The 23,078-nt window shown below is 39.0% G+C and overlaps 1 protein-coding gene across 1 annotated transcript; it reads left to right on the forward strand.

Annotated features, from left to right (window-relative positions):
- Window positions 1–77: 77 nt before the first annotated feature.
- Window positions 78–17,634, forward strand: LOC145784008 (sprouty-related, EVH1 domain-containing protein 2-like). The gene is made up of 6 exons (XM_082595765.1): window positions 78–115; window positions 6,419–6,575; window positions 7,566–7,734; window positions 15,794–15,843; window positions 16,188–16,562; window positions 16,723–17,634. The coding sequence occupies exons 1-6, from the start codon at window positions 78–80 to the stop codon at window positions 17,632–17,634; spliced, it is 1,701 nt and encodes a 566-aa protein (XP_082451891.1).
- Window positions 17,635–23,078: the final 5,444 nt, after the last annotated feature.

A 23,078-nucleotide genomic window follows, 5' to 3' on the forward strand; every position in this document is an offset into this window, starting at 1 on the left:
AAGTTTTGACCAGAATCCATTCTGGATTCGGTTGGATTGATTTGCTCTTTTCTTGCCATGAATTAATTGCACTAAAAATGGAACCAAGAGCCGATGAGGCAAGAATGGAATGGAGGTATGTGAATGAAATATGCGACCATAACCTATTCTTTCGAAAATCTTATTTTCATTGCATTTATGTTTTCTTTGTAAAACTGCAAATATGTATGCAATTGTCTGCTTAAAATGGGACTTTCATCGTATGGAAGCACATGTTTGTACTTTTTCCGTGGTTTAAAATAAGGGTCTGCTACTACTCGGTGAGTCCGATTCGGTGAGTTCCTAACATCTAACCCCTAACTCCTAACCCCTAACCCTAAAACGGCAATGATAATTAGGCTACGGTACCCCATAATTAAAAAAAAAAAATTAAAAAAATCACCGAATAGGGATCGGACTCACCGACTCGGACTCACGGAAACGGGTCATTCCGTAAAATAAATGCGACTTAAAAGCTAATCGTTTTCTTTTGTTCTTTATATTTCTGTCTGGGTGTCAAAAGGGATTGGGATATCCCTTAAACAATACATTTTATCGTTGAAGCAATGTAAAAGGGGCGTTACTTTACCGGTGTTGTTTCTGACTACAGAAATGTACTCAATCACGTTTCAAAAAAACAATTTCTCAAGCGGGATTTACACCACAGGTCCGCACAATGTACATAACAACCAGACAAACTAGCTCCATCAGACGAACAAGGAACCATAAATGTCAATCAGCTTTGCAAACCAATTTGCGAATATGATCACACCTTCTGAAAGACTACATTTTTTAACACGCTTATTCATAGAACGTTTATTAAAGAAATTATCATCTTTTAGCGCAGGAGCTTGCAGTATGATAGTTGACTCCACTGTATGAAATTTTTGAGATGTATTTGCCCATTGTAATTGCGAGTCTTTTGTCCATCTATTTGCAACTGTGTTTTTGACACAGCCAAGGATTGGGTTAAAGGTGTATGACTGCATGTGTCGATCTAAGATCTTGATTGACAACATTTATTTTGTTCTGTTTGATTGCATTCCCTTTGTATCACTAAACATTTTGAGAGCGGGTTCGTGTAAAAATACGGTATACGTTTGTTTGCGCACAAAAGTAGTGAACGACGTTCCTACATAATTTAGTGCGATTCATATAGAAAAAAGGCTTATGCCCCGAAGGCTGATGTATTTTTGGTTTGACTAATTACATACAGACAACATCGAATGTTTAATATTACGTAGAATGGTGCAAAGCGGTCACCGATAAAACTCGGCTTCCACAAAGCGCAGAAGCCTGAAATTACAAGGTCGCGTGAAGAATGCTTGCAGATAATTTTCCTATGGTTGCGTTTCCACCCGGTTGTAATTGAAGCTTCGCAATCCCAGCAGTTAAATTTATATCACAAAAACGTTGAAATCTTGAAAGAATGTGGTGTCATCCTGTTATATTACCGTTTGTCTGGTGCGCAGACTGCCTTGTTTTAACATTTCTGTACCAAGCTGAAGTCCTTTCTTCTTAACCAGCTCAATGGCTGGTGGTTAGTGTCTTTGCTTTAGTTTCTGTAAGTCTCAGTTCGATTCTCGTTTGAGTCAAACCACACATTTTTTTAAAAAAGCACCACTTGTGTTATACCTTGTGTAGAGCAGCGATGTAGTTATCATAATTGTGATGCAAAAGTAGAACGTAAAACGAAACCTGGCTTTTGTAGAACACAATAAGCAGACCCAGCCGTTATTTTCCTTTCCAACATTAACTAAAAGTTTAATGCAGTTGCAGTATGTTGAGTTTTTGGTTAACTTTATATTTCCTAAAGCGTTGAATTGGATCTTTTTAGAAATATCTTCACTTTTGTCACCGGACGAATTCACAGCTAGTCTCTTTTCACAGCAATTTGCAGTTGTAATTGTGTCATGTTAAATCGATTTTTCGTCACACAAAATTTTACGATGCGATTTTTTATTGACAAAATTAACACTGTGAGCTGGCGAGTCAATATTTGTTGAAGAATTACCACTTCCTTTTCGTGGACCAATGCAAATTGATGGTGTTTACTTTTGGCCAACGTCTACATTTGAAGATTAATAAGATATCCTCGCCTGTTTGCTCTTCAAGTTTTGTTCGAATTCGAAGTGTTGATTGACAGCAACGTCCGGTCCTGTATCATAGTAACAGTGATTCGACATTTTAGCATACACGTGTTGATATTTTTAGCGATGCGTATGGAATGGCGTTTTTCTAATTTTCAAAAGGAAATTGGAAACAAACCATATTTTGTCGAAGCAAAATCCTTCAGTAAGAAATTTTTGTGGAAAAAATTCTTGTTTCGTTTCGGGAAGTTTTTGTTTAAAACAGTCCCACTATGCACAACAAGCCATGATAAAAAATTCTTGATCGGTTATCTTGGAGATAATGAGAGGGTATTGGTTGATTTTGAGAGTATTTCTCCTTATTTGTTTGCAACGAGATAATTTAAAACCTGCTGTAAGCGATGCATCGATATTGCAACAAATTATAATGGAGCAGGAAGTCTTCTTGCCTTTTTTAAGCTTGGTGGAATGGAGGCTTTGAATTGAAGTTCTACTATGAGCCGCACTAGCATATCTTTTCACAGGCTTTGTCGATTTGCATCAGCGATGCTATAACAGTGTTGAATAATTATGTTTTAATAATTCAAAGTTTTACGTTGCTTCAACATTTACCGACGCTTAAAAAACTACAAAAAAAAACTATTTCTACCTGGAGTCCATTGCAATTGAACTTCTGTGACCTTGAATTTTAATTTCAAGTGGCCAATAAGCAGAAAACTATTTGCTGTTTTGTAGCGTTCAATCGACGTAAAATCGGAAGTACTAGGTTGAATATTTGCGTTTGTTTGCCGAGCACTTGATAAAAGTATCATCTTCAGATTATCGCCAAGCGATTGGCTGATAAGGAACTCGTTCATGCGTGAACTTGTGTTTGCTCAGGCAGAGTTTTGCTCGTAAAAAACCATCCAACCATGTGTTGGTAAATAATTGAAATTTAACAATGACAAATTAGTAAGATAAACTGCACTGTGTTCAAGCAAAGATATGTGACATATTGTTTGGGTGATTGCTTTCTCGTGGAAACTTGTAATCATAATAAATTCTACTCTTGCATAATCGACTTATGAATTAATCTGGGTTTGAGTGTCCTGCCTAAGATACAGCCGCATGCTCTTGAGCGGTGTCAAGCCAGCGCCCTTTCGAGTGCCGTTGCAGGGCTCTCACCACTCACCTATATGCAGCCGACAAATCTGGGTGCTTCAGCGAAGAAACAAACAGGGTTTACGTTTGGATGGATGGCGAACTCAAAAATTCATAATTTTTCTGCGTTTCTTTTTTGATATTAAACTTAAGAAAAGAAGGCGCTTTTGTAGTAAGAATGATCGAAACCGATTTTGCCTAATCAAAACTAATCTTTACTAAGACACTTACATTGACTCTTCATTCGCGAATCGATTGCAATGGATTCCTTTCTGAATTAAAAGTGTTTCATTTTGACGTGAAATTCTTTCCTTTTGATTTCGTTTCAAAATATTTTTTTGCCTAGAATTTCATTTCAAACCCCCAAAAAAAATTGTTCATGCAGTCGTAGTAGAAATCGAAGTCTTTTCTCAACAATTCGTAGAAGTTCTTCTCTTATGTCTTTTGCACACTGGTTACTCGGTTATTTTAAACGGTTTACCCGTATCTTAAATTACTTTTTGTTGAACACAGTTTGGTTGCTGGCATGGACAGTTATTTAAAGAAAGAACCCTTTTCGGAGTTGCTCAGTAAAACAAAAAGCAGTAAACTAGTCGTTATTTATTGTACGTTTGGCCAGAGGTCCCACAGTGTTGGATGAGGGTGGTGAAATAAAGTGTCAATTTCTCACCATAGTTGTGACGCAAGCGATACAATGGAATGAAGGAGACACGTAACACCTGGTGTGTATGTCTGCCCATTGTTCCCTCTGCAGCTCAGTCACGAGCAGTGATATGACGTTATTTTCGTGTTCACTCAATCTCTGAATAATCACACGTTTCACCGGAAAGCTGGAACGGTAGATATCTGAAAATCATATCATTGTCCAAATGTCAACTGACAAGTCATTCAACACGTCACAGACCGTCGAAAAATGTGCTCCGGGTCAAACGATTTGTGATTTTTTAAACAAAAAATATATTATTTGTTTGTGGCAAAAAGTACTGCTTGAGAATTTTGAGTAGCATGTTTTCTGTCAATACAATCTCCTTTGTATTGTTTCAATACCTGTAATGTGGAAGATTACAGGTAAGATAACAGAAGTGGTCATGCGTTTGCGGAAACAAGGGCTTCATAAATAAGTCAGCCACAAGATCTTGTCGTTTGACTCATAAGTTAACGATTTTGTGAAAATCAGAGCAGTCTATGATCAGTTGTTCCTTACAATTTATCAACTAGTGGTGTTCGAAAATAAAACTAAAATCCTTTATCTTTGCTTGAGATAACTTGATTGTGTGTTAGATACTTGGTGACTGGTGGCTTGCATTCATCAAGTGTTTGTTCTTAAACTTTTTTTGCACAACTATCTAATCTCAACATTCTTTCTTATTTTGTCAACGCATTCATCAAAATATCAAATGTCTGGGTAATAACTAAATTTTTTGTTGCTGTATATTGAAATTTTTTATTCTGCTCTAGATGTTTGCGATAAATATGTCAAATTTTATCTCAGGAAAGCAAAATCTTTGGTGGCAATTTTTAGATGATGTTTTAGAAACATTTTAATAAACGCGCGATTGATGAAACCGGTAATTAGTTCTGAGCTAACAGATGTGAAGAGTTTGTCACTGGCGTGGCGTGGTGGATGGCGCACCCGACTTGTCTTTGTGATGTAAATAAACAGTCTTTCAAAAAATCTCTTTTCTAGCCATGATTGAAACATAACGGAATTTCTGTTGTGTTTAGCCGCAATAAGGAAATGAGGCGCTCGGTTTAAAAACTAAATGAACTTGTTATCTAAGGAGAAGCAACAGCATACCACTCTAACTTGAGCTTACAAATAAAACACTTCCGTATTTACGTGGATACTTATCACCCTGTTTTGAGCTTGTTTTTTATGTTTCTTAGGTGATCAAAATTTGTGTTTACAAACTTAACGGCAATAAAAACAATTGCAACTAACTTATTTTCCGTTTTTTGTCGCTATTGGCAAACTGAATGCGAAAGCTTCTTTGGTGGTTCGGCACAACTTTAATTGCTATCCGCTAACTGTAATTCGACATTGCACATCTACGTTAAACCTGGGTTAATTCCAACCACACAAAACAACAAAGCGGCTGTACAGGGAATTTATGAATGTGTCCTGACCAGTTTGTGTTTGCGTCAACTTTGCTTTGCAAGATCTAAAAATGACGCAAATCTCACTTCTCATTGTCACGGCATTTTAAACACTCGACTTTTTTCTACGCAGACTTGTATCGTATTTATCGTGCAGCAACAGTTTTGTGTCTTGGAAGTGCAATGGAGATAAAAAGGCCGAAAATGATAGCAAACCACTTCTTGCACGCAATGAGCATAATCATATCATCTTTCTGTCTCCATATACGGTTTTGCCTGCTTGAAATATTTCTAGTGTTAGTCTGTTTGCTTGTGATTGGCGGCTACTCAAATTTTTGTTTCCGTTTCAACACCGTTCATTGGATGAGGGTAACATTTTCTACAACCGCCAAATATTCATTAACGTGCCCACTCACGCATCACTCTCCAACTGTTGAATTGGTGCTTTGGGTATTTTTGGACGCACATCAGTTCCGCACCGTCATTTCTGGACTTAATAAAAGTCGGTTAAATGCTAAGTTCGTGCAATGTTTTCTTCAGAAAAAACTCATGAAATCCTTCAACATTTGCATTTAAAATTTCACCAATATTTCATGGTTGCAAGATGTTATTTCATCCCACTGGAAGTTTATCTGCTTTCTCATCATCAGTGGTGATGACTGATGAGTAAGCCAATCAATCAATGTCTATCAAAATTGTATCCGGCTTTCTATGAGTTGATATTTCATGCTGCAAAAGAAAGATTACTTCAGTTATGGGAAGTGGCAAGACCATTATGTGCTTTTTTGCTTTATCCGTATTACAAACTGCAGCTAACCTACTCTGCAACAATTTTTCTTGTACCACTGTTTCCCAGAGACCCAGACAATGCATGATATGTGGTATGTCAACACTTGACTGAAAACACTATTACTAGGTTTTTGTTTCTAAAGAGTATATTATTTCAATTGTTTATACATTCTTCGCAATTCTAACGTTTCATACATTTTCAAATGCAGCTAACTTATATGGAAGCCTTATTGCGCTGCTATATTTATGCCGCGATTGAGATTTTGTTGACTTTTACCTTGCAGAGAGCGACCTATTGTTCGCGTTGAAGGAACGGTTATGCTCCGTAATGACTTGGGTTTCACCCCTCACCTTGGATGTGGGTACAGCAGGGTTGCCATTTTTGAAAACGTGACAAAAACAGAATATCTGCTTTATGGATACAAGCTACACGATAGAAAAGTAAGGGTGACTCTTATATGCCAGTCTGTAGTACATTAGTTCAATCTAGGGACAGTGGAATACCGGGACAACTCATTTTATTGATTTTTCTTGCGAAATGGACAACTGGAGGGTTACTAAGAAGTTCAAAAATTTGCAAAGCTGTACAACGTTTTCTTTGCTTTTAGGTAAATTCATTCTCATCAAATGAATTGCCATTTGGTTAAAATTTTGGGTGCTAGAAAATCTGCAAAACCTTACTGCAGCAGTGTGAGGCTACCTACCGTTACCGGTGTTGCGTGAAATCTACCCCTGCATTATCAGGGTCTGCTACTATTCGGTGAGTCCGATTCGGTGAGTTTCTAACCTCTAACCCCTAACCCTAAAACGACAATGATAATTAGGTTACGGTACCCGATAATTCAAAAAAAAAAATTAAAAAAATCACCAAATAGGGATCGGACTCACCGAATCGGACACACCGAAACGGGCCATTCTGGCATTATCATGACTTGAATACTATGACATAAACATGATATCACATATTTCCTACATTTATTTTGGCGATACACACTTTGTACGCACGTGGGCAGGTCATATAAACTGCACCTGAGTATGCGACATATGGCAGTAGACCTCAAGCTGTAGTTGCATCAAATTTTGTCATAACATTGTGACTCTCCAGTTGTCCACCTTACTTTTGAGTGAGCAATCCTCTACTTCTACCATCCCTAGTTCAATCATAAACCTTTTTTTGCTAACACTTTTTTATATTATTTATTTGCATCAGACCAATACGTCCATATTTACTACCAAACATGCAAAAAACAATACATCATAAAAATATTTACATAATACTTGATTGCCAAAGAAGCTAAAAGCAAACTGAATACTGCCTAAACTTATACATTGCGCCATCCCACCTTACTCAACTCAGTACCGTCGTTAGTTTAGGAGCAATTTTTGCTCTGAACGTCGATCGAACACTTTGTTACGTTTTTGTTATCTTAGGTAACGTTGAATCATCGTATTCCCCGCCGGATGCCATTCACCATCGCTTCCCCAATTTTTCATCATTGGGTGATTGGGCATCAAAAAATCGGCCTCTCTTTCAACGGCACAGCGGATGCAAGATCATTTGATCGTGGTATTCGAGTAGTGTTGGAAAACCTCGACAAAGGTAAGAATCATTACGAGTGGTGCAAAGTAGTTTTAGTTTTATTCGTTGTCTTGGACAAGTGCTTCCTAAGCCATTTCCTCAACAAGTACGCACGTTTTTGTGTTTATTGCAATTGTGAAAAAAAAGATTTTACCTCAAATGATTTCTGTATGATCACTAACCAACAAGTGCTATGTGTAGATGTTAAGCCTTTTACATTCAAGCTAATGGTCCAATGTATGGTGCTCACTACCACATGAGCACATAATTGGGCCTGTCTAGTTACTCCACTCTGCCATGGCAGACTTGTTTCTCAATGAGAAAATCAGTTCAATTTTTACATTGATTCAGTAATCAGCAGACCTTGAATTGGTGTGAAAAAAAAAACAAAGAACTGATTTCCTGGCTTTGTTACCCCCAGGCCCCCATGTTATTGTTGGGCTCTGTCCTATATCTTTAAAATTTGACGTAAAGTCACAGGCTTTGCAAAATCCGAGCTTGTTTAAACCAAGCTGACTGTATCAAGGTCAAAGGGCAAAAAAAGGAAAAGGGTCAACACTTCAAAAGCTGTAAGATGATGCTCTCGTGCTAATTGGGGCAGAGTTGTTAATGAGACATTTGCGCACGACTGTTGCAGACTATGGCCAGACCCAACGTTCCCCATCGGTTAACCATCTGACGATGTTGCATCTACTCGACAATGGAGATTATGCATCACTGGCTCGATTGTTTGCGAAATTCTTCCTGGTTTTTGTCACGCTTGTTTCTAAGGTCACTGAGAGAGAAACCTTTTATTTTGTCTGTTGCAACAATAGTACGGTACAATTATACACAATACAATTATACACAATTATACACAATATTATACACAATACACAATTATACACAATACACAATCACTGTGGATGCTGTTCGACACCACACCCTTGTTATTTCTACCAAGCTCGCAAAAATTGTCATTTTCGCGTCGTTTCAACGTCGCCAGATGTTGAAGCAACATAAGAAAGGAAAATTTTTGCTAGCTGGGCCGTGGCATGTAAGTCGTGATCAGAAAAATATGCAGAGCTTAACCTACCGACAACTTGTACTGCAATTACACACAGCATGCTCAATACGAGATGTGACATCACGAGTAAAATCGTGCCCGTATGACATTTACATTTGGATTTTCATTTGTTACACGGATTATACTCTTTACAACAACATTTCAATTGTCATAAAGCATCCTCTCGTGATGCTTGGTTTTGGGTTCACTGCTGATTGTTGTTTTTTTGACGTTTGGAAAGAGAAAATTATTTGACGCATTGATCTGGTTGCCTCTATGCGGTGGAGTAACCGCAGCGGATGCCAGACAGCAAAATCCGTAATTTTTACATTCATTCAACGTCTGCAGACGTCAAACAATGTAAAAAGGACGGTTTTGCTATCTGAGATAAATAGCATTTTTTGTGGTGATTGCTTGTTGGAAGTGATAACCAGTAATTAGCGTATTTTGTGCATCTGCTATCGCGCGATCAAAATGGTAGTGTAATGTTTAGTGGATGGAACAAGCTGGTTTAAATACTTACGGTTGAAAGAGCTGAGTTTTTCCGGTAGCTGACCGAAGGAAAGCACCCGGCCACCAAATCCATCCTTTCTATTCCGTCAAAACACAATGGTAGTTTGGCTCTATTATGCTTTCGCGTTTCGCGACAATTGATGTGAAAGTTTGGTGTGTCTGAACTCAATTTTTTTTATCTCACACCTCAATACGTTTAACCGATGCAGAAGTGATATAAAGCATAACTTTGATCAGCTGGAAAGCAAGTTTTGGTTGCATTTTGTTGTGGTTTTGAAGTCGTGCAAAGTCACCCGAAACCGGCGCTCTTAACTTTTCTGTTTGTCCTTGGCTCTGAATCCATTCGACTTTGACATATCACAAAAAAGCTCTGCTGGGAACCTCATCCAGGTCCAACAAAACAGCTTCACATTTCACAGCGACAATCTTCGAAAGGTTCTTTACGAGCTTTTCCGCTAATGATTCACTGCTACTCGTGGTTCTTCGCAAAAGACATACGTTGATGAGTCATTCTTGAAGTGTCTCTTGAGAATAAGAAAAACATTCGATGCTTTGACGTTTCCCATCCCCAGCTAGCGAGTTTAGTCCTTTTTACTTTGATTTATTGTTTGCAGACGTTCAATCAATGTGAAAAGGACCAATTTTGTTGTCTGCGAATGTTTTGTCGCCCTCCGGTTTAGCACTCGCAGTTCACGCGAGTGATTAATGGAACTGATCCGGTTACCAACAGGCGTTCTTTCAATCAAGAAAGAAAGAAATGCTTTTACGTTCTTTGTATGTCAAAACACGGCTGTTCACGGCCATGGCTGTCGACAGGCGAAATAACTCGTTCTTGCTTTCATTTCAATCAAAATTTCTTGTGGTAGGATATGTTGTTCCAAGGATATCAATGAATTGAAGCACTGAGATATCCGGTCGATAAAAACTGTTGAAAAAGTGATTCGAGACAATCCTGCTGCGCATGCGTGAAACAAACCTGGCATGAGTGTTAGTGTTAATTTTATGAACCCAGTGTCCTTTGCTTTTTATGTTCTGTTTGACTGAATCTCAGTCAGCACATCAGACACTTTTTACAGTGATTTCAACGTCTGCAAACGTCTCACTTTCTTCAATAACCTCCAGAACCATCTTCACGGTACAACCACAACAATTTTTAATGCAGTCAGATAACCGGGATAAATGGAAAGAACTATGAATGGACGCCTAAACCTGGAATAGGTAAGGCACACAAAGAGAGAGTTATTTTGATAGAAATAAGCGAAGAAACAAGTGAATGCAAAAACAGAACTGATTTGCTGACTAAGAGGAAAAACGTCGCAGAAGCTGGGCTTCATTTGTGAATTTTTGCCTTCTTGCTTATGTCACAGCAATAGGCATTTTTTTTGCAAATTATGGTAATAGACGTCCTGTCACAGCAAAAATCTTAAGCAGTTAATTGAATGTGTCAAGTGTTGTCTGTCTACATAAGTAACGCCAAAACCTCAAAAGTATGGATGTATTATTAAGAACATGTGCTATCCGGTAGGGCCTGTTTTCTATTTTTATGAAATGCGATTCTCACAGTAATTTGAAGCAAGTATGCTGCCAAATATGTCAAACGTTTCCGGTCTTAACACCTTGAAGACAAAACCCATTTCCCATGACACCAAAACAATTTAGTTGTCTCCTAATTGAAAGCATAGGTTCACAAATCGTTTTTAAAACTGTGTTTAAAAAAGCGATGTCAAATTTTTTATTGCATTTTAAACTGCTCACGGACTGCTCTATTCTACGTATATGGAAAAAGGGATTTTTCGTGAGTAAGAGTTTTGCTGTTTTGTTAAAATTGGTCTTCTGTGCTCCTGTTTCTAACAAAGCCATTCTTCCCAATCTCAATGCAAAGTAGTGAGTCCATTTTGAAACAACGGACATTTGGTTTTTCGAAATTACAAAAAATAAACTTTGAAACAAAGTTAATTTTTTGAAAAGTTGTGATTTCATGCAAAATTTTGAATGGCTATGATGTGTTTGGGAAAGATTTCTTTTCGCAAGGATCATGTTTTTTACCCCTACTGTTTAATATCTACATCAGTGACATGCCAAAAACTACGTCACGCCAGTACGGCTATGCTGATGACTTAGCACTACTTCATTTGGACAAATACTGGCATGGGGTAGAGGAAGCTCTCACAGACAACATCGCCCAAATCGCAGACTATCTGAAGTTGTGGAGGTTGAAATTGGGCCTGGCAAAGACTACCGTCATACCTTTTCAGTAATTTCACTTGCGCAACATGGAATCCACGCGCCAATCGTCGGCCTTTCTTATGGAACTCCCTACCACACAACCCACGCCCCACTTACCTAGGAGTGAAGCTCGATCGGCAATTGACCAATATACAACACGCTGAAGCCCTCCATTTTAAACTATCAGCACGCAACAACTTGCTAAGATGCTTAGCTGGAACATCCTGGGTGAATGGGTGAAACTCAATCGCTTGCGAACTGGGGTGGGCCGTTTCAATAGCAACATGCTCCAATGGGGCTTGCCGACTCCACATCTTGTGCATGTGGCTCAGATTTTCAGACTGCATACCACATTCTTTAGCAATGTCCTGTATACCGACCCAAGGATTGACATGTCGACCTAACAACGCTCGATGAACACACAATCGATTGGCTGCTGCGCCTGAATATAAGAACGTGACCTGATGCTGCCTCAAACGCAAGAAGAAGTCCTTTTTTATATTCTGCAAATGCTAAATAAAAGTAAAAACCGACTAATTTGCCAGCTGAGATAGGCGTAGGCCGTAGGGGTTTGAAGAAACAACTCCAAAATGTTGCATTTTGTCATTTGAAACGTTTTTTACTGCATGAAGTGAAGAGGTTAATGTGTGAATAGACAAGTGCAACAGGGAGATACTTGACTTTTCTATGTTTCTCAAAATTTTGATTTCATTCCCATGGTGAACGATCATCACTTGCGATTTTTTGCATAAACTGCTTTTTCAAGCTTCAACAACACGTCGAAAAACTGCCAGTGATTTACAATCTGAATAAACGGTCTGCAAGTGATGCATGTCCGCTTTATTTCATGCTGACGTGAATGTTTGTATTAGCACGGGAAAGTCAACTATATTGGAGATAATACTGCACTCACCGTTGGCGTATTTGCAATCTGCAGGTCGCTGCAGCGGATGGAGTGTTTTGACCGGCTTACACTTTGAAGATACGACAATTGATTCCTGCTGCAAACTTTGTTAATTAAAGCAGAACAAAAATAATGGCTGGCCGCGGTGGGAATCGAACTCACGTCATCACAACGATTACCTCCCAAACTCTATCAACCAAACAATTACGCCAATCTGCGGATACCGAGTCATTCGTTTAATTTAGCGCTATGGAAAGAGGCAAAGAGCACTGGGCTGGATGCATAGATTTTATCTCAAAATGAAGATCTGGGATTTTTGCCTTGCGGTGTCAAATTCTTTACTAATCTCAGTTTTGTTGGTTGTAAATAGTCAAGGAAGGAAATGAAGGATCACTCTTTCTGCATGGGCGATCATGCGCAACGAACCATTACATGTCGTTTGATCGAATTTCATCCCATTCAGAAAATTCTCGTGGCGTTACTTGAACGTCTAGGAGCACCAAATTGAACGTGTTGAAATCACTATTGTTCCGTTAGTGCTTGTACGACATTGAAATTTGGCATTAAGAGTATGTCGCTTTGTCGCCAATGTGTCCCACACATTTTTGAAACGGTAAACCTTACGTTTTAAAAGCTTTTGTCAATCTTGACAGCCCTGATGACACCGCCTGTTAGTTTCCATTTGCAAAGGCAATCAATCACATAAATCCTAATGAAACAGTCGTGATTAATTTTGGGAATTTTTATTTTCGGACTGAGAAAGCATTTTCGGAAGCTTAATCTTCGCAGTTAGGCATGCTTGCAAAGGCTTTGAATCACCGACGCGGGTTGAAGTGTTGTTGTCTGTGAATTATTTCATCGACCAGGTGCTTCTGAATGGAAAGTTACTTTGAGAGCAAAAAAATGACTTGTGAAACGTTGTAGTAAATCATGTTAGGTTATGTCTCATGTGTGTTACAAGTTTTTATCTTAGTTCTGGAATATGTCCTATTTGATTTAGCTGCAAGAAAATCGGTATTGACAGATAACGATCTGTCTCACAAAGTGAAAATCAGGCAGCCTGCAAAATTTGCCGTTTTTGCGTCGTTTCGACGTCGCCATGTATTTAAACGATGTAAAATCGCGATTTATGCTGGCTCAAATAAATAGAAAAGGTAATTCTATGTGTAGTTTTCATAATGTTCTTTTTGAAAATTTCAACGCAAGTTCAACATTGGATCGCTTAGTTGAGTTTTTCAAGTCCTGTAAATATCTCCACTCTCCGTTTCCTTTTTTCTCTTTTTTTCTCTTCATCGTTTTCGCGAGGTGAGTGCCTTTAATCTTCATTCAACAAAGAAATGTTTCCATAACCACATCCGCTCATAAATGCTTTGGTATGCTGTTCTTTAGTCACAACACTTTTTCTTATCTTCGTTCGTTGGATATGTACGACACAGACCAGCCAACATCGAAGCCAGCCAGAAAAGTTGACATTCCTACATCGTTTTGAGTGAAAACTAGGAGTCTAGGAAGTAACAACCGATTTGCATATTTGTCCATCCTCTCCCACTGACATGCTACCACGTTTGCAGTTTTTTTTATCTTATTTTTTCCAATTTTTTTGTAGTAGACCTTAACCATTTACCCAGACAGCAAAATCCGTCATTTTTACATTAATTCTAATTTGTCAGAAAACTACTTTCAAAAACGGTCTAATATTGTGGGCCCTCTGCAAATCAAGGGTTCGCGATAAAGTTCAAATGCAACTACTGTAAAAAGAGGTTCGCAATACTTCGCGGTAAGCACGTTTATTGTGGTTTGCACAATTTCTTGCCTAGTCATTGACAGTCTGTTCCAAATCCACACAATCGGTTATTGGTCATGCAATTTCAATGGAATAACTGCTCACAGACGATATCTTCAACTTTGACCAACCTTCGTTTCTCTTGTTTCTATTCTCTTGTCGGTGGCGAAAGAAAAGCGGATATGTCTGTTTTGTCGCGCTTCTTTCTGTTGGTATAGCGCCCCAGACTGCAAATTCCGTCTATTTTTACATTGATTCAGTTAATTGACAAATTTTGCTATATGTAGCCCAGCTCAATGCAATATCTGCAATTTATCTCAAACGAAAAATATACTCATTTGCGACTATATAATTGCGTCTTGGATAGGTTTGTGTTGTGTAAGTATAACGTTTGATACGATGACATTGTATTCATGTAAGTTCGAGGTTCCCGTTGAAAATTCCGATGGTTAATCAACTCTTGATATGAACCAACCAGGAAAAGTTGCCTTTTTACATCGTTTCAACATCTGACGACGTTAAAATCGGCAGCTTTTGTTGACTGAACTGTGTTGATGAATCAATCAACATGAGCCGCTTATTTCGCCTGGGGCTGATACGTTGAGCAGCAGCGCGGTTTAAGCATAATTCTTTTAAATGCTATCAAAGAAACAACAATGCGATGATTAAACTACCGGTACAGCTCATTTAAGCTTGTCAAGGTGGCCTCATCCATCATGCTTTGTCATGGCCGTCAGTCTTGCCATAATGCGTCTCGGGCATCGTCTAGTAATCGTCGCTTTATTGGTTTTCTGCTGACACAATCACAGATTGTGGGGGAGCACGTGACCAAGTCCCCCTCTAGATCCGCTACTAGTTATTGCTTGACTTTTCGTGTGGTAGCAGAAAGTTACTCTCATCATCATTTGCTACTTCTGTGCTGTCAACTTCTTGTTAATTTAATGACTGAATATTTTTTTAGCTATATATGTTGACACCAATGACACCTTGATAATATTAGTTTTGACCTCGGAAGCATGACAACAGAAACATCCGCCTGATAGAAAAACCTTTTGTGATGTATTCTAGATGCATTCATACCCCTAACAGCGTGACTACGATTGTCCTCTATTTTATTATAGCTTGTCACAAATAATGACCTCTGAAAGACGTCGCCAATGCCTAAACTTGTTTCACTGTTTTCCAAGCTATTTTATTTTTATGAGGCTATGATTGAAGTTTTGGGTTGTCCGAGGAAATATCTGTCTGTTTATGGGATCATGACTAGGCAATATCTGTCTGCTTATGAGACCGTGATTCAGCAATATCTCTTCATACCTAACGATTGCAATAATATTAAACACAATTTCAAGATATATTAAGCCTGTAGAGTCGTAATTGTAGCTACTATTTAATCGATACTTCTATACAAGTCTGAAACGGTTGTTGTTTTAAGAACATCCGGGCTTTGTACGAAGTGAATTGTTTATAGTCATTGCGCAATGCTTGGAATCCATAGCGCGAAGCTGTTTTCTAATTGCTTTTGTTTCCGGTTTGGATGTCCGCTTTCAAAATAATTTGACACGGCTGACTGCTTCGATGGAAATTAATTACGATTTTATTTTCTCAGCTGCAACTTCAAGCGCAAGTGGCAGTACCACTTCGGACGAGCCGAACTCGGTAAGCTTTACATTGAAATTAATCAAACCAGTCATTTTATGTCTGCAGACAAATCAGTGTAATGCCTAGTTTGCTGGCTTGATTGCTGCAAGTTTGTAGGATAAAGTAAGTTTTTTTTTCTATTAGAACTACTTCAGTCGTGCAACGACGTTGCGCTATATAGTAAAAACATTGTTTTTTTACAGCTGACCAGTAGTTCAAAGCTACTTCACTTGTGTTTAGGGCTACCACCAGTCGCCACTTGTGTATATTCGTAACAGTAAATGTGGACACAATACCTAAAGGTCGCACACGTTAGTTAAGTCAAATGACTGTTGAAAATTTTTTTTATTTTGTTTTTTAAGGCTTCACCAACATCAACACAATCCTTCACTTTGCCTGACGATTCGCCATCTTCTGAGACTCAGACTAGCGTTGCCCCCTCTCCCAGCACTCGACAACCCCCTGTGCTGTCACGGCAAAGTAATTCCAATACCTTGCCGCACACGTTTCGTCCACAAGCAATGTCAGCTTCTTCACGTCGGCGACCGACCCAACAACCGTCGAGACAACGTCGGCATTCATCATCCATACCAGGTCGTCCACACCCTGATATATCTGCACCCGTGCAGCCCATTGGCATTGCTGGCTTGGCAGAACTACCAGTTTCAGCCACTGTAGCTAGCAGTACATCTTCAAAGACGGATACGCCTTCAAGAGACAAGGCGGACAAAGAAAAAGTAAGAGAGATTGTAAAAAGTAAGAGAGTAAGAGAGATTGTAAAAGTGTCTCGGCTTGTTTGTTTTTGTGGTTTGTACACTTGTGGTGTCGCACGTTTTGTTTGTTTCTATGTGATAAAGAAAATAACTTATTTTGTGACACTAAGTTTATCTCTTTCAGGCGCAAGACAACATCACGACACGAACTTCCGACACAGAGAACAGTCATCACTCAAATCGGCGCCATCGGTCTCGACACCACACCGATTCCAGTTCTCATCACAAGAGTCGTCGAACGAAGACGCCGAATCTGGATCACCTCGAACGTCGCAGAGACCTGCAGCCTACGAAACCGAATTCGTACGTTCAAATCGCATCATCCGGGAACCCAGCCGTGGTGCCAGGAAGAGGAACTAGGATTTCATTCACTAGGAGCGGTTATAGTAGAACTGATGATATGCACTTAAGCTACGCCGCAAGATATCCACCTCAGCGGTCGGGAGCCCGATCATCATATGAATATCGGTATCACGGCGTGAAGTCGTCCGATGATTCGCACACTGACTTTTATGCAAAAACACTGTTTCATCAACACGGCTCGTCGTTTAGTTCCTTTTCCGACGCGAATAGTATATTGAAGCAGCCGTCCTTACACAAAGGAAAGGACGTCGGTAAATACAAGGAGGACTTGGGCGAGCGATCGCGTTGCAAACACTGTTTGATAATGTTTAATCATGATCGAAACCCGCCCGGTTCCTGTCCCGATGCGCCGACGGACAAGTGTGAAAAGTGCATAGAAGGCGCCACCTGCTTGTGTGCCGCTCACTGCGTCTTCTACTCATGTTTTCGGGATTCCGAAGGCGACTACGACCAAGAACCGTGCACGTGTTCACGGTCGCGATTCACCGCTTATTCGCGCCGACGTCGTTGGGTCGTGCTTGGCCTCATGTCGATTTTCCTTCCGTGTTTGTGTCTGTATCCTTTGCTAAAAAGTTGCCACCGATGCGGTGTGGCAAACCATTGCTGTGGCGGCCGACATGAAGCCATTGCTCTTTCCAATGAAAACCAAGACAGATCAACTAGTCGATGTTGAATGAAACTGCGATCAGTGGCGGATCCAGGAGGGTGCGACCGCCCTCCCCCCAAAAAAAAGTAGCTTTTCTTATGTTATTGCAAGGTCGGACAAATAATGTAGACCTACACATCTTTCTGTTTTGTTAAAATCACCTCCCCCCCTCTTAAGTCCACGTGCTTGATTCACCCCTAGCTGCAATGCTAAATAGCATTTTAGTAAGTTCCATAAAAAGAAAATAGGAATTGTAAATATCTCATATTAGAAAATCGCTCTAGCTAGTTCATAACTCTTCCGTTGCGAAATTGTTGAACAAACTCAAGGGGTTGCCTCACTGTAGCTTCGCTAAAGAAAAGCTTGAAGTGTTTGTACACACACTTATATGCTGTACTGTCAATTTTTTTTGTGAGGTATTTGGGATTCCTGACAAAATTCTAGCAAAAAATTTCCCTCATGGAGTCTCCACCCAAACGTTCGGAAATTACCTTTTGCTGTAGTGATGTTAAAGTTTTGGTGCTCTTTGGGGGTAGCCGAAGTTTCTGCTGTCGCCAATCTCATCGTTTCAAAGCCTTGAAGGATTCGCAATGCACTTCTGGTCGAGAGTTGCCAACAACGATTCAAATCGTTTGAGATGTTCAGTTTTAAAAAAACATTTTATTGGACCTCAAATGGCGCCAACATCTTGTCCTATCCAGCAAATCAGTCCTTTTTACATTGATTCAACGTCTGAAGACGATGAATCGATGCGGACAATAACTAATTTTCTGGATAGGTGTAGTTTTTCGGTTCAAGTCATACTTTCAACCAAATGATGCGTTGCTTTTGTCTTTTGATTCGCTTCAAACAGGTCCAGAAAATCTTCTTGTTCGCGCAAGTGTCATTTTTTCGTATATAACACCCAAATAGTAAATCAGCGTTTTTTTCCATCGGTTCAACGTCTGCAGACGTTGAACCAATGTAAAAACGGATCATTTGCTGTTTTATAAGGCGATTGTCAGGCATTGACGATGGAAGAATTTCCTGAGCAGAAAACGAAAAGCAAATGGAGAAATGCCCCACGGTGAACTCTGTACATCGCCGTTTTATTGATTTAGTTGACATTTAATTTTTAGAGGTATTTTTCCTTGAATGCCTACAAAACAAACGCTTTGACTTGTGTATTGATTTTATGTTGCATAATTATATTTTTCACGTTTCAACTGCTACTTCGCATACTTGTTTCTTGTTACCATTCGTTGCCAGTTTCATCACCAATCGCGTGTGAATTTTTTCGCAAACTCTTTTCTTTTTGATTTACCAACAATCCTACCCAGAAAATCAGTCTTTCTTTACGTGTGCAGACGTTGAATCGATGTAAAAAAAACGATTAATTTTCTGTCTGGGAACGTCTGTGGTGATGATGCTATATAAATGTGACGTGCTCTGTTTGACTGGAAAGGATTCTTCATCTGCTCGTTTCGGGATTTCATTAGGAAACCCTTCATGATATTTAAATGTGCAGTTACTTTTGCAAACATATCAAAAAAATTTTGGGAGATGGGGCCAGGTTTGAATGAGATCCTCATGGCACCGTCAACAAAGCTTGCCTGTTAAGTGTTCATCACTTTAATGCTTTTTGACGTTACCCATCCAGCATGATTGACTTTTTTACATCGATTTAACCTTCGCGATTGTTGTATCAAAGAGGGCAGGTTTTGCGAAACAATGAAGCATCAACTTTCCAGCTCCCAAATTGCGTTGTTTTAAGGTCTGCAGACGTTGAATCAACATAAAAAGGAGCAATTTCACAAGGTGGGTGGCACTGCATGCGCGCTACCCAAAGAGAGAAAAATATCTTAGCAACGTCGCATTGGCACTCATGACTTATATGGTTAATGGTTTGCTTTGGACAATTGACTGTCTGTTTATAACTTTAAGCCTTTAAGTTTCACGTTTCCTTCAGTTGAGCCATGTTAATTCTCAATTATGCAAAACTGTGTTGCTTTACTTTCATCGAAATATCTACGCAGTGAGGTAGAGAGGATGACAATGGTAGTGGTTTTCGAAGCGAACTCTTTGGATGAAAAGGAATTTTTCACTAAGAAGAGGTTGCGAAACTCTATCTTAAAACTCTAGTTATTGTCACTCTTGTAAAACCTTTCTACTAATTATGTTAATCCTGACTGGGTTGCTGCTGTTGCAGTAACTTCTACAACTGACTTCACCATGAAAACTTTATTCAAAATCGAAGCAAAGGTAGTTTGCGAAAACGAAATTACATAAAACGAAACGAAATTTCGTTTCATAGACATTTTTGCGCAATAATTAACACGCACTTAAATTACATACTCTTTCCAATAAGAATCTGAATTTCAAAGAATATGGCACAAGATCAACCAGCTAGCCAGTCTTTTTTCATTTATTCAACCTATACAGACGTTGAATCAATGTATAAAGAACCAGTTTTGCTGGCTGCTAATTTGTGCTCGAACAACTCTAGTATACTTTATTCTCAGACCGATGAAACAGAATGCTACGTTGTGAAATGTCCCACCAGGTCACAATGTTCCTTGTACGATTAATGCTGCATAATGTAAAATCTGCAACAATACCTATGTACGTCAGCAAACCCAGTGCGCTCGAACTTGATTTCTTCGATATGATCGCATTGCGTTCTTTTCCACACAGCAAAATTAGCCCTTTCTACATTGATGCAACGTCTGTTGAATCAATGGAGAAAGGACTAATTTTGCACTCTGGATACTCCATGCTCAGCAAGTGAAAGTGTCTTTTCACATCGCTTCAACGTTGGAGATGTAAAACGAACAACTTTTCTTGGTGGGGTTGAGCATGGGATAAATTTCTTGCAACATCGGCTACCTCAGCATTATTTAACGTTGAATCAATGCAACAATTAGCCAGAGTGCTTCTTTAACCTCTGACCTTAACCACGTGACCGAATCATGACTCTGTTTAGTTAATGTTGAATCGAGTTGTATCCCGGACAGCATAATCCGTCATTTTTTCATTGAATCAACGTTTTCAGACGTTGAATTAATGAAAAAATGACGAATTTTGCTGTCTGGATTTGCACAAGTCGCATTCCTTACATCGAGGCGCCGGGAAAAACACGGTTATTTCTTATCTGACTTGCGTTTGATTTGCACACATCGTTTTTGGTACATTTACAAGCGTGGTTACACCATTTGCGTAATGTCGGACTTTCCGATAGTACAAGTTTTTACGAGTGTTCATGTATTAAGCAAACGATAGTACAACTGCCTAAATGTCACGGATGTGGTGCTTGTGATGACTTAGGCTTTATAACTATGGGTTTATAAGGTATGGATTTCTAATCCATTTTTAAGTTTCATATCCACATATGTCCTTCAGGGATTGTTGAAAATATCACGTGACCCGATTTTCTTGCTGTCTTCATCCCTAGTACAACGCAGTATGGCAGCTCTGATCATATCTCCTCCCACCCTCAAGGGATCATGATATTTGAACAGTACGTGGTTACGTAAAGTACAGCGCGTTTAGTTATTTTGAATGCACAATTTCAACGTTGGAAATTTGTTCGACAGAAGCTCTCGCTTTAGCTATCATGTGGAAAATCATTTTATTTAGTTCAAAATTGACTTTGTTACTGTCGGGTGTCCTGCTTTTTTGTGTAAACCTGTTCATACAACTGACCTTCAAGCAATAGAAGTGTGGCAAAGAATATTTTATGGGGTGCTAAAGGTGTACCAAAGTATGACGTCACAACGGTGCCTCATGGTTGAATTAGCACACCGCTACGTATAGCCACGGTTTTGATCGTTCTGCTTGGTATATTTTGTCTGTTTTCTTTCAAGTCAGCACATTGACAATTTACGTTTTTTGCGATGTATTGCGCAACTGAGATGATGTAGTGTTTTATCCCAGCTGGTAAGACCGTCATTTTAACATTAATTCAACGTCTACAAACGTAGTCGTCTACATATTGTTTCTCGCAGACGTTTCTCGTTACTTTATTGTGTCAAAAGCTTTGTCTTACCTCCATAAAAGCTCCAACGACTATATTGTTGCCACTGCCAGACTGCTTTAAACCCAGATTGCAACAACCTTCATCAAAGAATAGATAACTTTGATGATGCGTGTTGCACTCAAACAGTTTTCAAAATTTGTCCAAGCATCATGTCACCTTCGTACGTGTGACGTCATATCCAACTCTGGATTATATTTCCAATACCGACCGTGGGATTATTATTGCTACTTACGGAAATTAAACGCGTTTCTCTTTTCTCTGGCATTTATAACTTTTGTACGTCGGTTACCAGAAGTGAACTGGGATCTTAACAACTTGGTTTTCAATTTTTAAAACAACGATTTAATTTGTTAAAACCAACTTTTCAAACGAAAATTTATTAGCATAGTTCTCCGTTGATTGTAAAAGATTTTTTCTCAATATTGTTGGCTTTCTGGAAACACGAGTATATTCGCAGTAATTTTGTAACTCCTCGCATATTTTGGCAGAATTTTTTCACTGGATAAGTTACCCAGGCAGTAGGTGAGTCGTTTTTTACATTGATTCAACGTCTGCAGCCGTTGAATCGATGCAAAAATCGACTGATTTGCTGCCTGGGTAGTAGCTATTCCTTGTTGTTGTCGAACAGTTGAAAGTGTACTTGCTTGACCTACTCAATTCAAATCGAAAGCATTTTAATTCGTATTGAAATTTTCTGATTGACTTTTTACGTGCGATGGCAGAGTTATTTGCGAAAATGTGTTGAACTGAAATATCTGCTCCGTAGCTTTTAGTAGTTCAGCTCTTTCACAAAGTAAAGCTTTCCCAGACGGCAAATCGTTTTTGATTTGCCGTCTATGTTGAATATATTGTCAAGGCTTGTACAATTTACATGTTATGTTCTCGCTTTCTTATGTTATTTCTTTTTTCACGTACTATTTTCATTTCTTCTGTAATATAATTTTTGTTCCATTTATTTTGCGAATACAATCAAATGAGCAACCCCACTGGTGCATTTCAGAAGAAAAAAAACATATATCATGCGCGTAAAGTCCCCTTTTTTGATTTAACATTTTAGAGGTTGCAGAAAAAGAACAGATTTTGCTCTCTGGAAAAGGTGTGCAGTTCTCTGCATTGTGCAGACAAAATAAAGTTGCAGACGGCGACGCATTTTAGTATAAAACATTTGTTTAAAATACTAGGACTTGCTGCATACATAATGTGGTGGGATGGTCATGTTTTAAAGAAGTAATCCTCCTTACCCCGACGTGCTAAAAACGCGACTTTGTCGATTGGATACGCAATAAAAGCTTGGACTATACTTTTAAGGCTTTTGAATTACTAAAACTACCCTAAAACAGTAAAGTTCGTCATTTTTACATTTTTTCAACGTCTGCAGACGTTAAATCAATGTAAAAATAACGGATTTTGCTGTCTGGTAATGAAAATAATTTTATCTTGTGCAGTCAACCTGATG

The sequence above is a fragment of the Aplidium turbinatum genome, chromosome 15 (genome assembly GCF_918807975.1).
Source record: "Aplidium turbinatum chromosome 15, kaAplTurb1.1, whole genome shotgun sequence".
Taxonomy (NCBI): Eukaryota; Metazoa; Chordata; class Ascidiacea; order Aplousobranchia; family Polyclinidae; genus Aplidium; species Aplidium turbinatum.

Coding starts and splice junctions, on each gene's coding strand:
- LOC145784008 (XM_082595765.1), top strand. CDS start 78: ATGGAACCAAGAGCCGATGAGGCAAGAATGGAATGGAG. Junction 6,576..7,565: donor ACAAGCTACACGATAGAAAA/GTAAGGGTGACT, acceptor TTGTTATCTTAG/GTAACGTTGAATCATCGTAT. Junction 15,844..16,187: donor CTTCGGACGAGCCGAACTCG/GTAAGCTTTACA, acceptor TTGTTTTTTAAG/GCTTCACCAACATCAACACA.